This window comes from Gossypium arboreum, chromosome 8 (assembly GCF_025698485.1).
Source record: "Gossypium arboreum isolate Shixiya-1 chromosome 8, ASM2569848v2, whole genome shotgun sequence".
NCBI classification, from domain to species: Eukaryota; Viridiplantae; Streptophyta; class Magnoliopsida; order Malvales; family Malvaceae; genus Gossypium; species Gossypium arboreum.
Window position 1 is genome coordinate 47156184 of NC_069077.1, and position 17283 is coordinate 47173466.

At 34.0% G+C, this 17283-nt stretch overlaps 2 protein-coding genes across 3 annotated transcripts; one reads left to right on the forward strand and one right to left on the reverse strand.

The window, feature by feature from the left end:
• Window positions 1–3327: 3327 nt before the first annotated feature.
• LOC108467478 (glutamine-dependent NAD(+) synthetase) lies at window positions 3328–9017 on the forward strand. 2 transcript variants are annotated; one of them, XM_053018129.1, is made up of 14 exons: window positions 3328–3464; window positions 3575–3782; window positions 4142–4447; window positions 4675–4898; window positions 5085–5188; window positions 5538–5672; window positions 5769–5937; window positions 6121–6256; window positions 6774–6912; window positions 7187–7363; window positions 7537–7704; window positions 7829–7924; window positions 8336–8464; window positions 8544–9017. In XM_053018129.1, the coding sequence occupies exons 2-14, from the start codon at window positions 3589–3591 to the stop codon at window positions 8757–8759; spliced, it is 2193 nt and encodes a 730-aa protein (XP_052874089.1). In that variant the 5' UTR covers window positions 3328–3464; window positions 3575–3588; the 3' UTR covers window positions 8760–9017. The 2 variants fall into 2 exon arrangements, with proteins under 2 accessions (XP_052874089.1, XP_017623589.1); XM_017768100.2 differs by lacking the exon at window positions 3328–3464 and having other exon boundaries at window positions 3654–3782; window positions 4122–4447.
• Window positions 9018–11156: 2139 nt separating this feature from the next.
• On the reverse strand, window positions 11157–14964 carry LOC108469852 (luminal-binding protein 5-like). Its single transcript, XM_017770920.2, has 8 exons — window positions 14581–14964; window positions 13723–13990; window positions 13420–13634; window positions 13083–13325; window positions 12522–13001; window positions 12276–12430; window positions 12087–12169; window positions 11157–12007 (listed from the first exon to the last, which is right to left on the reverse strand). The coding sequence occupies exons 1-8, from the start codon at window positions 14636–14638 to the stop codon at window positions 11509–11511; spliced, it is 2001 nt and encodes a 666-aa protein (XP_017626409.1). The 5' UTR covers window positions 14639–14964; the 3' UTR covers window positions 11157–11508.
• Window positions 14965–17283: the final 2319 nt, after the last annotated feature.

The following is a 17283-nucleotide window of genomic DNA, read 5'->3' on the forward strand; positions in this document are numbered from 1 at the left end:
CCCAATTATTTCCATGTTTTCCTCTCTTGTTAATCCCGTAAATCTTCCCCAACTGCATTGACGAAGTCGAAATATACTGGATGTAACCAAACTGTCAGAGTACTCAATCCTCGTTATACCACTCGACTGTCTAGAAATTGATAATTGATGCGTTAATGCACCACAGGTGAGAATGAATGTGGATAGACGAGGGTATAATAGCTGCAATTTCTGGTCTCCGATACAGCATCCAGATAAATTGCACGATTAATAACATGGTTAAAATTTAACATTGTTTAAGTAAGATATAAAAAGTAATTACATGTTACGAATATTGGAATAGCTTACCCCTTCCCCGGCATGTTGTTCAATCATTAAACGATATATTGGGACAGTATATAACCTCCCGATACCCAGATTGGTACTCCATCTACGAAAACAAATTACATGTTAGAATAGTATCATTAGAAAAAAAATGTCAAATAATTGTTATAACAAGTTAAATTTTATCACCTGTTCACTAGTGGAAATACGTATGCTTGGTGCCTAACCGATGCTAAGAATGTCATCCGATAAAGAGCCCATGACTACAGCAATATGAGGCATCCGCCTATATCTACGGCATCAGGCTTTGTCGTTCGACAAAGCTCACGATACAACATAGCCAGAACTTCGGAACCCCAACTATACGAGCGAATATTCTGTAAATCAGTTAATAGGGGTAAATACATCAAATGAACCATGTTGTTGTTTACATCCAGCATCATTACACCCCCTATAATATGCATAATGTACGCTCGAGCTACGTACATCACCTCCTGCTCAATGGCATTAATAGATAAATGTTCAAAATTGGCTTTCAGCCATAAAAATCTCAAACCCGTAAATTTGGACTCAACATCATTGGGCGAGACTCCTAGTAGGCTATAACAAATGGAAATCGGCTCAGCTATCGTACTTACGCCTGTTACGGCACTTCCGTAGATTGGGAGCCCAAGTTACAATGCAACATCCTCCAAAGTGACAATGCACTCCCCAAGTGGTAAATGAAAAGTGTAGGTCTCCGGGTGCCAACGCTCGACCAATGTGGATATTAAATCGTACCACAAAATAAAACGTTTGGATCAATACTACTGACCCGAATCTGGCTAACTCCAAGTATGACATCAGTTGTTCATCTGGGGGATATCCTAAACGATTCACCTGACCCTTTAATGCGTTGTATGAGCCCTAACACTATTAAATTACAGAAAATAGTTATTATAACATAATTTAGTTCCGTAAATGACGTAGAACTTTATTTAAGGGAACCCGTGATTAACAAATAACAATATATTACCATATTATTAATTGTGTTTGATATGTGATCATCATTCTTAATCAATGAACCCATTGTGATATCTACAATTTCAAAACAAATTTCGGTAATTAATTTCTAAGTTTGATGCATTTTAAATATTTATCAAAATACTTAAATTTTATATATTGTTTTAATTACAAAAATACCAAATAGTTTTGTCCACATCATATTTTTTGCTATATTACATTAACAAAATAAATACATCTTATAAATTCCAACTCAAACTCTAACTCTATGGTCTCATTCACAAATTTCATCTCAATGATTTAATCTTTTACCTACAGAAAAAACAAAAATTTATATTAAAATAATAAAATAATATGCCAATAAAATATATATATAACAAAAACATAACATAAACTACCTCAACATAATAAATACGAATATTTTTATTATTATTTTAAAATGATAATAAGTAAAATGTATTAGTTTAAAATATAATATATATAATAACATGCCAACTTAATTATTGTCAAAAATATAAAAAAAATTGCATAGAAGGATTAGAAAGAAATTTCATTTATAATATTTATAAAAACATAAAATAAAATTTAAAAACATAAACTCTTATTCTCAATTATTAAATCTTAAAAATTAGAACTTGTAAACTATTATTCCTAATTTATCTCATAAATTCCAACTCAATGGTCTCATCTTTTACCTACATAAAAATAAAAATAAAATTATATTAAAATAATCAAAATAACATGCCAAATAAATTACATAAAAATAAATCTAATCAACCTAAAACACACATAACAAATAAATTATATAAAAGTAAAACATTCTTTACACACAACATAAATAGACTTTTTACTTCAATAAACATTAAAAATAACTTATGAATGAATGAAAATATAAAATAAATACAAATATACCTTAATAGCTCTTTTTAACTAAATAATACCTTATAAAAATTAAATTAAAAATTAAATTCGAATTAAATCAACAATAAAAATAAAATAATTAACATTTATTTATAACAAAAAACTTACTAAATAAAAAAATTATCATTTACTATTCTTTTAAACATCAAATCTTTCCTAAACAACAATGTCTCTTTTCCTTTTCTATTTTTTTTCCTTCTCTTTCTCCTTTCCTCTCTCTATTTTGCTTCTCTTTTTTTCTTTCTTTTTTCCCTTCCCGCTCTCTCCTTCTTCTTCTTCTTCTCTTCTTCAAAGATTTTCTTCTCTCTTCCAGCAAAAAAAGGACATTGGGGATCTTATAATGGTCCCTAAAAACACAACTTACGGGCATGCCATCCGACTCGTCCAATCACTGACAAGCCATAGGTGTGCCGCCTCTCTAGTAAGCATGACCAGTCAGTGCTGCCTCTCTAGTAGGCATGACCAGTGCTGCTTAGTTGTCGTGTCCCATCTGTAACAGCAGGTCAGGTTTTGTTCGTATACGGGTCGTATTTCTTTAGGTATCACCTATTTAGTTGTCATTATCAATTTTTTTAATAATTTTTTCAGTCAAATGTGTCAATATTTTAGAGTGATGCCGCCTATACACCACCTTCCACTTGTTTGGACGTACCATTTTGGTACATAATTTATTTAACATACCATTTAAGTAATTTTTTTATTTTTATAATATATAGGTAAAAACCGTTTTTGAAGATTAAAAATAGTTAGAAATTCAAATCTAAAATTGAATTGTTGAAATACTAAATTTCAATTAATTTAAAATCTTGAATTTTAAGCATTTTGATTTTTAAATAAAAATATTTGAAAATATAAATCTAAATTTATGTTCCCAAATCCTGCAATAGGAAATTGGAAAGAAAAATAAGAATTTCTTCGGAAAAAAAAATTAAGAAAAATAAATAAATAAAATGCAGCCCAAAAAAAAAGGGGGGATCCCATTTGACACGCGTCAAACGACGTGTTTTCATAGACAGTAAGACACTTTGTAATTGTACGTGTCAAACTAAAAAAAGTCAAAAGTCAAAAGTCAAAAGCAAAACAGCAGTTAAACCCGTCCAAGGATCCTGGAGCCTTGAACCCGTTAACCCGAATTCAAAGTCTCTGTCTTCCTTTCTTAAAAGTCCTGTATAAAACCGAATCTGATGCGCCAAATACAAGGCCGCTAATTCTCTGTCCTATATCGAAACACCCACCTCGTATTTCCCGTCCGCCTCCCTTTCTTCTTCTTCTTCTTCTTCTTCTTTCTCTTTGCAAGTGATTTTGAGTGAACTGATTTTAATTTTTGGGTGTTTTAATTGTTTTTAAGAGATTCCCTCAAAGATGAGACTGTTGAAAGTCGCCACCTGTAATTTGAACCAATGGGCGATGGATTTTGATTGCAATTTGAAGCACATTAAGGATTCCATAACAAGGGCAAAAGAAGTTGGTGCTGTCATCAGGCTCGGACCCGAGCTTGAAATCACTGGCTATGGCTGTGAAGATCATTTCTTGGAACTCGATACAGTCAATCACGCGTAAGTTCCCTTTTTTTTATTCCCCTCCCCCCCCCCAAAAAAAAAAAAAAAGAAGAGAGATTCTTGGAGCTTTGCTTTGCTTTGTGAGGTTATTAAAACTTGGGTCATCAGTCGTTTGTTGGTTATTAGAATTGAATTGTAGTGATTACTGGTTTTTTCTTTATGGAATGCAGCGTATGTTTTTTGCTTCTTTTTTTTTTTTTTCTAAATTTACAGTATAAACTGAAACATTTGGTATTTTATTTAGGAAAGTGCCCCCTTTTTTTTTTCTTTTTTTTTCTGGATAATGCTTGGTTGTTTGAATGACACAACTAATATTTTGCTTCTCTGAAATGACAGTTGGGATTATTTGTTTGCAGGTGGGAGTGTTTGAAAGAAATACTTCTTGGTGATTGGACGGACGGCATATTGTGCAGCATAGGAATGCCCATCATTAGAGGATCAGAGCGTTATAATTGTCAAGTTTTGTGTTTTAACCGGAAAATTGTCATGATAAGACCAAAGATGTGGCTTGCAAATGATGGCAATTACAGGGAGCTTCGCTGGTTTACCACATGGAAGCAAAAGGACCAGCTTGTAGAATTTCAGCTCCCACCTGAAATTTCTGAGGCCTTATCACAGAACTTAGTGCCTTTTGGTTACGGATACATTCAGTTTTTGGACACGTAAGCTTAATACTACAGGTTCTTCTATTATTAGTTTCCATTAAGTTTTATGCCTTAGCTCATAATGATGTCATAACCTATATCGATCATCATAAGATCATGTCTTCTCTATGTAATGATGCAAATGTAACTTACAATGCAAATAGGCTACATCGCTCGTCATATGAAAGTTTGTCATGGGTTCTTGATGAAACACTAATATTTGAACCTATTTGATCCCTTGTTAGAGCTGTTGCGGCAGAAATTTGTGAAGAGCTTTTTACTCCTAATCCTCCCCATACCGAGCTTGCATTAAATGGGGTTGAAGTTTTCCTGAATGCCAGTGGGAGTCACCATCAATTGAGAAAGCTAGACCTTCGACTTCGTGCTTTTATAAGTGCTACTTATACTCGTGGAGGGGTTTACATGTACAGTAACCACCAGGGCTGTGATGGTGCACGGCTGTATTATGGTAAATAACATGCTTTATTTCCCACTTTATTTCATGGTAAATTTACTCTAGGTTCCAGCATAAATTTAACTAGCAATATGATTTAAGTAGTAATCTTGCTTTGGTTCTTCTGCACCAGTAGAAAATGTGTTGTCTTTCGTGCAAAAATATTGTTTGGTTTATTGAGCACTAATTTATTTATTTCAGATGGGTGTTCCTGTGTTGTTGTGAACGGAGAGGTGGTTGCTCAAGGCTCACAGTTCTCCTTGAAGGATGTTGAGGTTGTGGTTGCTCAAGTAGATTTAGATGCGGTATGTTGTAACTTTGCACTCCAATATATTTATGTTTGTTGGGTATTAGAAAAGTATTCTTACTTGAAGCTTGAATGCTATTAATGTATTACCTTTTGTTAAGGTTTTTTTGCATAAAAGAGAAGGGAAAATGATGATCTCCTATTTTGAGAATCTCTGCCACAAGAAGTCCAATAAATAAATAATATGAAGGCAATTATTGAAGACAAAATACTATTAATGCCTAATGGTCACAACAAGAAGATTCTATTTATACAAATTGGTGGCAAGTTAGGGTTTGCCGCATTTTCCAATACTTATGCATATGAAAAATTATACTGAAATTTTTGCATTTCTTTGTTAACTACAGGTTGCTAGTTTAAGAGGATCCATAAGTAGTTTTCAAGAACAAGCAAGTTGCAAAACCAAAGTCTCATCTGTAACTGTACCTTACAATATTTGCAAACCTTTTAACCTGAAAATGTTACTTTCTAGTCCACAGAAGGTTCGTTCTTGCTCAGAAGACATTGCTGTGAAAATAAAAAGCTTCTCTGTATTAGTGATTGTTTATTACCTAACTGCATTATGTTATGAATTGAAGATCATGTACCATTCTCCTGAGGAAGAAATAGCATTTGGTCCTGGCTGTTGGCTATGGGACTATTTAAGAAGAAGTGGAGCTTCTGGTTTTTTGCTTCCTCTTTCTGGTGGCGCAGACAGTTCCTGTGTAGCTGCTATAGTTGGATGCATGTGCCAACTTGTTGTCAAAGGTTAATTTATGATTTCATTGTATCCTGCTGCCAAGTAGCACTGCTTCGTTTCTGCTTTTTTATTGGAGTTTTGAACTTCAATTCGTCAAGAATCTTTTCCTGTCACTAAAACCCTTACTGACGAGTCTTCTGCATCATATTTTCTGTTAATAATTAATTTTGCGCATACATACTGTGTTTCAGAAATTGCAAATGGAGACGAACAAGTTAAAGCTGATGCAATGCGGATCGGGAATTACACTGATGGAAAGTTTCCAACTGACAGCAAGGAATTTGCTAAACGTATATTCTATACGGTCTACATGGGTTCTGAAAACAGGTCAGGTCACAGCATACATCCATAGCTATTCTTTCTTCAAGCTGGTTGTGAGGCTTGACTTTCTTGAGCTGACTACTGAGAATACATATGGTACTAAGTATTAACACTACAGAGGGAGAACAGCATTACACTGTACAATAAAATTTCTTAATCCAGTATGAATCATTGCTATTAACTTCTATAGTTCTAGTAAGTCCCCTTTATGGTTGCTCTTGAAGAATTTTTGCGCCGCCATCCCAATGTTCTTTCTTCAGATCGATTATTGATTTTACTAGAAAGTTAAGGAGAACCCTTCCATCTACATGTTTGCTGTCAAGAAAAGTGTCTTAAAAAGGTTTTTCAAATTCTTTAGAGAATTGGATATATATTAGTTAGTAGTAAATATCACCTAAAGACCATTCTTTTTGGTTCAGGTTGATCTTTCTGTTTGAGGAAAATATTTTCTGTTTCAGATTGATTGCAGCTTTACATTCTAGAAATCTTACATTATAATTTTAAGAACGTCCTTTTGTTGCAGTTCCGAAGCCACGAAAACACGGGCTAAGGTATTAGCAGATGAGATTGGTTCATGGCATCTTGATGTTTGCATAGATGGTGTTGTTTCATCTCTGCTATCCTTGTTTCAGACTGTTACTGGAAAAAGACCACGTTATAAGGTTAGCTTTGCAATGACTAGTTATTTTCTAATTTCCTCCGGAGGGTCAACTGTCCCAGCAGATACCATAGCCGTTCAATGGCATCTTAGGCAAAATGCTAATATATGCTGTCCACGAGTACCAAAATTAACGATAAGAGTATAAAGATTATTGCCATCATCAGCTCTTGGAAATGTCTTTTATTTCTCTTCTTGAAATATATTGTCAGCGAAAACTATTTAGTCAATCTTTTTATATAGATGTGTGACTGAAATGATCATTTTCTGTTTTGCAGGTTGATGGGGGGTCCAATGTTGAGAACTTGGGATTACAGAACATTCAAGCTCGAATTAGAATGGTGCTAGCTTTTATGTTAGCATCATTATTGCCCTGGGTTCACAACAAAAAAGGGTTTTACCTTGTTTTAGGTAGCTCCAATGTAGATGAAGCCTTACGGGGTTACCTTACTAAGGTCTATACTTTACCTTTTTCTTTTCTTTCTCCTCATATTTAGGTATATATAATTAATGTTTTATTCATATGATTCTATCCAATAGTTAGCTCAGCTAACAACTCTCTGCACTTGCAGGATATGCAACAACAAAAAGAAATCTGACTGGAATTAATGTTTAATAACTTTTACAGTATGACTGCAGTGCATCAGATATAAACCCAATTGGTAGTATTAGCAAACAGGACCTTCGGACATTTTTGCGGTGGGCTGCCAATCATCTTGGTTACTCATCCTTGGCAGAAATCGAAGCTGCTCCACCCACCGCTGAACTGGAGCCCATTCGTTCTAACTACAGCCAGGTATTGTTCCCCTGGGCCTTCATAATTTTATTAAATTTCTTAAAAGTTTTTCTTTTCTGTTCGGTTTTTTTATCATAAAATTTAATTAAAATATGGGCAATTTAATTCTATCTGCATGAAACAGCTGGATGAAGTGGACATGGGAATGACATATGAGGAGCTATCAGTCTACGGGAGGCTGCGGAAAATTTTCCGGTGTGGTCCAGTATCAATGTTCAAGGTTTGATCATTGAACTCGTAACGCTTATTTACTAGACTCTATCTTCTAGATAGCATTCATTCAATGTTCTCTGGTCTGTAGATATCTAGATAGCCATGTATAATTCCTATGGGAGGGGACCTTTTCTCTTCAGATCTTATATTTGTGGACTCAACTTCCAGTTGAATACTTTTATATCTCTAGAATATTATTTCAAATTATTGTGTTTACTTGAAAATGGCTAAATACCATAGACCATGTATTTTCCGTGAGCTTGAAATTTCTAATTCCAGCTTGTGGAGTAACTGCATGAAGAAAATCTAAAATCCGAGTGTTGGCATGGTTCGAAGAAACTACAAGTTGAAACATTCATAAATCAGTTGCTCTGTAGCAGATACTCAGTTTTTCGGGTATTGTCTTTATTTGTTGCAGAACCTTTGCTATAAATGGGGTGCAACATTAACTCCATCAGAGGTGGCTGATAAAGTAAAACATTTCTTCAAATACTATTCCATCAACCGACACAAAATGACTGTATTGACACCTTCATATCATGCCGAGGTATGTAAACATTAAAAGGCGTCAATAATCTATGGTCCCGATTAAAATCCTGGTAATCTTGGTGCATTCCGTGTTGCAGAGTTATTCGCCGGAGGACAATAGGTTTGATCTGCGTCAGTTCCTTTACAATGCGAGATGGCCATATCAGTTTCGGAAGATGGATGAACTGGTGCAAGAGATGAATGGTGACAGAGTTGCTTTTAAGGAAACAGGTGAGGATGGTGGTACAGCAGCAGGTGGTGGTGGGATGGGAGTTGTAGCAGCTGCCTCAGGCAACCCCAAAGCTGGATTTTAATCAAAACTATTGGGGAGTTGAGTAGAAATAAGGATTGCTTACAATTTTTATTTATGGTGTAGTAGCACAAATTTGTTTTTAGTTGTCCTGTTATTGGCGCAGTCAGTTCACCCCCAGCCCCAATCTGTCTATCTTTTTTTCAATTTAATTTAATAGATGTCGTGTACAATAATAATAATAAATTACTCGATAGAAAGTGGAAATTGAAGTGTTCAAAACACATAATAAGAAAGTTGATTTTCTTCCTTTGTTTTTAAATTTATTATATATTATATTTTAGAGATATTCCAAAATTTTAATTATGGTTTCTTAAAGATAATTAAATGTTAATCTCTTCACATCAATTTTTAAACAATAATAGTTCATTATTGTTAATTTTCTCTATTTTTAGTGTACATATATATTAAATTAAACTTTAATCGCAAATTATTGTTTTAATTTTTAAGATATTTACATAAAATTTCAATCTTCTATCTGCTTTTGATCATATGTATAACACCATAGTCATGTATTTTGCGAGTGAAACTTTGTAATTAATTGCAGTTCATATATTCTAGCGACGACCAACTTGGATATGTATAAGATTAGCCAATGACACAATCCAATTTCTATCCTTTTATGTGTTTTAGATGTATGAAACATTGTTACTTTTGTTTTACTTTTATTATATAACTTTTACTTTAGTATTTATTATTTAAATTAAATTTTAATTTCTTTTAAGGAGTTGGATTTTAATTTGTTTAAATGCAACTTTGTTTTCATTGGTTTTAGAATGTTGATTTTTAGAATACATTTAAATATATTATAAAGTTTAACCAATTCTATTTTAAACTTAATTATAGTTTCTTTATCGATAATTGCTAAATTTAATTCAATATTACCCTATGTTTGGATAAAGTCATACTAAGTTTAACCATTATTAGTATATGCATAGAAATTAAATCCAACTTTAATATCAATTTTAAAATGTTCTTTTAATATTTAGAATTAAATTTTAACATTCATTCCTTCTTCCATCCTTATTCAATATTGTATTAGAAGAATTTTTATAATTTTATCATTTAATTTTATATATCACTATCCCTTTGAATTAAACTCCCACAAATGTCAAGATTGATTTATATTATTTCAAAATGCCAATTTAGGATACTTGACATATTTATTTTAATGGAATTAACATTTGAATTTATATTTTTAAATTAAATTTCTACAAATAAAAATTTTATAAATTAAATTCTTAACGGAATTGTCAATTCCATTTATACTTTAAAAATAGAAATTAAACAAAAATATTGAGGTGGCCAAGAAGCGAGGACCTGATAGCTGTTAGCACACATTAAGCATACCCAACCCGACCTTCTACTCCTCTTGCGAGACAGCACTCGTTGGGCATTAGTGTTTCTTTTTTTAGCCACACGAGGGAAACACTAGAGAAAGACCTCCGCAAATGTTTACCCAAACCAAGGCGGGTTTAGGGTTGGAAACTATCGAGGCTACAACAGTCTCTTTCCACCCCTTGGCACCTGAGCTTCCCTCCATTTTTTAAAAGGAATTCGTATTTTAATTTCCTTCTCAATGTGGGATTCATATTTCCACTACCTCGTTCATGCGCTAAACAAACAATACTTGGTAACTCGTACACTGATATGATTAGAGCTTCTTTTATAGCGGTGAAAGGAATGTTTTCATGGGTCCAGCAAATATTGGTGATGGTAATCAGGTCAGAAGTGTAGGATGGAGTATGAGAATGTTAATGGAGATAGAGATGGTGAGTTGGAAAGAAAGAAGGGTTACGGCGACTCAAGCTCAGTTTCTTGAGAAGTCTTTGGGTTGAAAAGAAACTTGAATCGGAGAGGAAGTCACAACTAACAAAAGAACTTGGCCAACAACAGCCCTTGGTATCAAAATCAGCGTGCTCCATTTAAGAACAAACAACTGGAAAAGGACTACGATTCTTTGAAAGCTAGCTCTGATAAACTCAAGGCTGACTGACACAATATCCTTTAGAACCATAACTTGAAAAAGGAGGTAAACCTTTTCAAGCATTTTGCTCCCAAATTCACACCCGTGATGCTTCAATTTTATGCAGCAGCCAAGCTGATTCTTAATGAAGATGATCAGGCCACCATTTCACCTAATTAAGGTCACAGTAAAACAATCCTTTCTTTCCCCCCTCTAAGGAAGCGCATTTCAATTCATTTAGTAACCCGAATAGAAAGTTTAATCAAAATAAAATAAAATAATTTTACTATTATTAATTCCTCTTTTGCTTTAGCTTCTCCAATGCAGCAGGGTTGTTCTTCAATCTCAATCAAGGCGATAATGCCTCAACCCCTTTGCGATATCTGGCAGCAAATCCAGAAGAGTAGCAAATGGCGGGCAAAGAAAACAAAGAAATTCCCTAAATATCATATTCTTATGATAATTTTTAATCAACTTTTCTGATTTTCGGTCCTTCACAAGTTCACAATTATTCGATGAGAAAGACTGAGTTGTTTAACATAACATAAGCAAAAATACAAAGTAATGCAAACAAAACATCCCTTCAACTGTATCTTCTATCTTCACCAAAAATAAAATAAAATAAAATAAAGAAAAACAAAAACAAAAAGACAAGCAAAGAAGGGGGGGCGGGGGGGCAATATACCATGAGAAAAATTTACAAAAATCCTCGTCTTAACTGCCCTACGCTCTCCTCATCCTCACTCTTGCTTGTTCATCACCAACCCTCGATATTGCTAAGAGATTTTTAAAGTTCATCATGCGAATCCTCCTCTTCGGTTGATCCTCCAGCCCCTGGGGCTCCGCCAGATCTTTGGTAAACAGCCGTGATAATGGGGTTGCAGACAGCTTCAACCTCCTTGAGCTTCTCCTCGTAGTCTTCCTTCTCAGCATTCTGGTTGTCATCAAGCCACTCAAGGGCCTCCTTCACGGCTGCTTCAATTTTCTCCTTCTCATCGGATTCAAGCTTGTCAGCGAGCTTATCCTTGTCACTAATCTGGCTTTTCAAGTTGTAGACGTAAGTCTCAATGCTGTTGCGGGCATCGATTCTTTCCTTCACCTTCTTATCCTCCTCTGCAAATTCTTCTGCCTCGCGAACCATTCTGTCTATCTCCTCCTGGCTCAGACGACCCTTATCATTGGTAATAGTGATCTTCTCTGTTTTATGTGTGCCCTTATCTTCTGCCTTCACATTTAAAATCCCATTTGCATCAACTTCAAACGTAACTTCAATTTGAGGGGTTCCCCTGTGCAGTTGAGTTGTCACAACATTAAGTCAATACACTCAATATACAAGTGCAGAATTGACAAAGGGAGAGTGCAAACCTTGGAGCTGGAGGAATTCCAGTAAGATCAAAATTCCCAAGCAACCTACAATCCTTCGTGAGACTCCTTTCGCCTTCAAACACCTGACATCAGTCCATAACAAATCCAAATAAGGTTCAAAGACTTCCAGTTCTTAGCATTGCCAGAAACATCCAATTCTCAAGTATTTTTAATAGCATTTGTAAATACCTGAATGGAGACGGTGGTCTGCTGGTCCTGATAAGTGGTGAAAACTTGAGACTTCTTGGTTGGGATAACAGTGTTTCTGGGAATCAACTTTGTCATGACGCCACCGACAGTTTCAATACCGAGACTAAGCGGAGCCACATCAAGGAGAAGAATGTCTGTCCATAAAAACATTATAGACAAATATCAGCCATAGTTTATTCCATTATAACACTTTCATGAGCTATAAGCACGGGAGATGAAATGTACCTTTGGTTTCATCACCACCCTCTCCACTCAAGATTCCTCCTTGCACTGCAGCACCATAAGCAACTGCTTCATCTGGGTTAACACCCTTGTTGGGCTCCTTTCCGTCAAAGTAGTCCTTAAGGAGTTGTTGAACCTTTGGAATTCTAGTGCTTCCACCGACAAGAACAATCTCATCAATTTGGCGTTTCTCCAAACCAGCATCTTCCATTGCCTTCTTCACAGGTCCCATTGTCTTTCGGAACAGGTCATTGTTCAACTCCTCAAAACGGGCCCTGGTCAGTGGCTCAGAGAAATCAACACCTTCAAAAAGTGATTCAATCTCCACACGGACCTGGTGCTGGCTGCTAAGAGCTCTTTTGGCACGCTCAGCTTCCCTCCTAAGCTTCCCAAGTGCCCTGTTGTCCTTGCTGATATCCTTTCCATGCTTTTTCTTGATCAGTTTAATAAAGTACTCCATAACCCTCTGATCAAAATCCTCACCTGCAAGAAAAGTGACCGTAAACAAAGATCCAGTGTTGAAAAAATTTTATAATCCTATAAGAAAACAATAAAGATGCTTACCTCCCAAATGAGTGTCTCCATTTGTGGAAAGAACCTCAAATACACCATTATCAATAGTCAAGACACTGACATCAAATGTCCCACCACCAAGGTCAAAAACAAGAATGTTTTTCTCTCCACCCTTTTTGTCCAAACCATAGGCAATGGCAGCTGCAGTTGGTTCATTGATAATTCTTGCCACGTTAAGCCCAGCAATAACGCCAGCATCCTTGGTGGCCTGCCTCTGGGCATCATTGAAGTAAGCTGCAAATAAAACAGAGATAATATGAGCATAATCAAGGATCCAACAAACTTAACCATTTTGAGCTGAGAACATTGTTTCTTATGGTGCACTCACCAGGAACAGTGACCACTGCATCCTTAATTTTCTTCCCAAGGAAAGCTTCGGCTGTGTCCTTCATCTTACCCAGAATCATAGCACTGATCTCTTCAGGACTGAAAACCTTGGTCTCTCCATCCTTAATCTTTACTTGAATATAAGGTTTTCCATCCTTGTTGACAATCTTGTAGGGAACAAGTTTCATGTCCCTCTGGACCTCCTTATCTTGAAACCTGCAAAGAACAAAGCCCCCACAGTAAGCATTATTTCCCAATCAACCCCTACAATGTAAAACAAGAAACATGGCAGAATGAGATTTACTTTCTTCCAATAAGTCTTTTGACATCAAAGATGGTCCTCTCTGCGTTAACAGCTGCCTGATTCTTAGCAGCTTCACCTATCAGCCTCTCACTGTCTGTGAAACCCACCCATGATGGTGTGATACGGTTTCCTTGGTCATTGGCTATAATTTCCACGTGACCATTCTTGTATACACCAACACAAGAATACGTTGTGCCAAGATCAATTCCAATTACGGTCCCCAATTTCGCGGCTTCCTCCTTTGCAATCGAGAGTGCAAAAAGACATCCTGTTTGAAAAGTTAACACGATGCTAACCATTATACAGTCCTTTTTCAATATCACTCTATGGTCATTTTTAAACTCAATCATTATGTTAGCCAAAGTTATTTAAAGTCACTATCCATTGAATTAGACATCAAATATCAAATTTGGTAAAGCGGCCACGTGGAAAGATCAAGATAGAACAGAATCCTAACGAAGTTCTAGAATATTTACGCTCATAACATTGCAACTTCCATCTTAGAAATGCTTCACCACAAATGGAAAATTAAAATAAAATACGTGAAAACACATGATTTTGTTCGAATCAAACTAATTTCCGAGACATTAATTTCATAATCCAGAAATTTCTAGTTCTGAAATCAATGGAGCAAAAACAAATGATATGAGATCGCCCAAACTCTCATTTGATCATGTAATGCATTACAAGAATCCGTAGAACCTAAATCAGATCTAAGCATGCACCGATTTGCGAGGAAAAACATCATCAAACAAAACTAGATCTAACACGTTTCGTCTCAAACAGTTAAAGAATCAGAGAACACGGAATCACATGAAACAAGCGGAATTAACAAATGAGGAACAGCACGATACTCACCGGACAAGACTATCGCTAGAACCACCAAAGAGCCGCGCGCTCTGAACGAGCCAGCCATCACTCCACCTCAACACTTATCTGTGGAGAAGCCTCTTTGAGTTTTTTTTTTTTTTTTTTCCCTCTGAAAGTGGAATGGTTGTAGTGTTTAAAATGAAATGAGCATTTTTCGAAGAAAGAGTCGCGGGTCGAGCATTTTATATTTGTTGTGTCCCACGTTTGACGGAAGTTTCTCAGGTGAGTAACAGGAGAGAACATGTCATAGTGTTGACGTGGGCCAATCAAGTTTGAAGGAAGGGATGATTGAGCCAATGAAATTAGATATTGGGTTGGGAAGATCTTGGCCGTTTATTTCCCAAATGTCCTTGTGTCCGCTTCCTTCTCGCTTGCTTTCTTCGATTCAAGCTATTAATAAAATAGGATGACAATTGACCAGTATTCCGGTAATTGATTCAAAACGCGCCAACATTCTATCGTTTTGGGCTTTTCCAAATGCGAAGTAGAAACATTCATATTATATTTATTTATTAAAAATTTGTTGTAAATTTTATAACCAATCAAAAATATATTGTTTGAAAAAGTAAAAATACTATAAAATAATATGTATTTTATTTTTATAATCTTCATAATTTTTTTATGATCAATTTGTATCGATTTTAAGTTGATTTAATTTTTAAAAATGAAAATAATATAATAATTGAAGGGTATGAAGTTATTTAAAATTCCTTAAATTACTACTTTCTTTACTACAAAATCAAAAGAATCATATCCTAAGCGATTGGTTTTTTTATATAATTATTATCATAACAAGTATATAATATTTAAACATTATAACGTATAAAACTCTTTTTTTTCATTTTGCACTAAGCATCTAATGAGACCCATAAAAATATTAATACACTAAATGTTAATGTGCCATATTAATATGGCGCCACTTGCTAAATATTGAAGCCCACCACCTAAGTTTGTTTCAGTTTTTTTTTTCTCTAAAACATTACTTTAACATATATATACATATATATACACTAATTTTTTTATCCCGTTCAATGCACGAGTGAAACTTTTATGTATCAATTTTAACATTTTATATTTAATTTTTAAAGATTGTTGCGAACAAAAAGGTGCATGTTTATTTTAAAATGATTATAAATAAAGTTTAATACTTATTATAATTCATGTAACGAGTCAAGTTAGAAATTTTTTTAGGGTGCGAAATTAAATTATAATTTTGTAATAATAAAATATAATTTTATCATTTTAATAGTTTATATCTTTATAATTATTAAAGGATTAAATTAAAATTTTATCATTTTTAGGGAATAAATTGTAATTTTACCTTTACTATTTTAAAATTTTCAAATGGCATAAATGAAAAATTTTCTATTTTGGGGGGTGCCAGGGGCCCTTGCCAGCCCTTGGTTTTGCCCCTGGAATGAGCTAAAATGGAATTATTTGTCCCTTATATGTAGGGGTGAGTGTTCGATCGAATTGAATGAAAAAATTTCGAGTTAATCGAGTTAACGAATCATATTTTGTCATCCTAACTCGATTTGAAATTTTATCGAATCGAGTCTAGTGAGATGGAATTCGAATAGAATCGAATATATTTTTTCAAGTTAAATTAAAAAAATATTTTAGGTCTTTGTAATCACTATACTCACCGTAATCAAATTTGTTATTAACTTTCATCTCTTTATAATTTATTTATTAATCTTTTATATACGAGTTAACTTCTTTACTTGCTTAGTTGCTTCAATTATCTTGATCCTTGTCATTATGTATTTTGAAACTAAAAATTTATATATTAAATGTAAAAATGAGATTTTTAATAAAAATTATCTTAAAGATAAAATGTGAAATTGATACAACATAAAATTTTAACACGAATATTTTATGGCATCATCAATAATTCAATTTTAGTAAAAATTTATAAAGATTCAATATTATAAAACAATTCAATAATACAAATAGTACAAAATGTGAAATTTAATTAATAATATAAAATAATAAATATAAATAAAATTATTATTTAGGTTTAGGAATTTTTTGGATGATTTTAATTTTTTTATTTGGGGTTAAGGGTGAGAAGTAAAAATTTAAGGCGAAAATAAAAATTTTGAAAGTTGAGCAATAAATGGGAGGAGTAAAATTTCGGGATGGAAATATTCAAAAAAAAAAAAAAAAGAGAGGGGGGAAATGGGTTTGGGGTAGAAATGGGGTGGGATGGGAGAGGAGCAAAAGTTATAGGGAAAAAGTGAGACGGAGTAAAAGTTTTGGGAGGAAAGTGAAGAAGTTTAGGAGTTTGGGGTAATAGTGTAAATTATTATAGTTTAATATTCAATTTATTTGAATTATTCGAGTTTTTCGAATTTGAAAACCAAACTCGATTCAAACTCGAAATTTAAAAAAAAATTTCGAGTTGACTCGAATAACTCGATTATTTCGAATATTGAATTCGTTTAACTCGAAATTCAATTTTTTTTTATTTTTTTGAGTCAAATCGAGTTTTGCTCATCCTTATTTATATGAACAAATTAAGCTTGACAAAAGTTGAGGGTTAAGAAGACAAATTTTACGAAATTGGGAAAAAAATAAAACTAATTAGAGTTAAATTATAAGATTGTAAAAATTGAAGGATTAAGTATGAAAATATCCCAAAAATATAAAAAAATCAATTTAATGTTAAACTTTAAACAAATAAGAGTT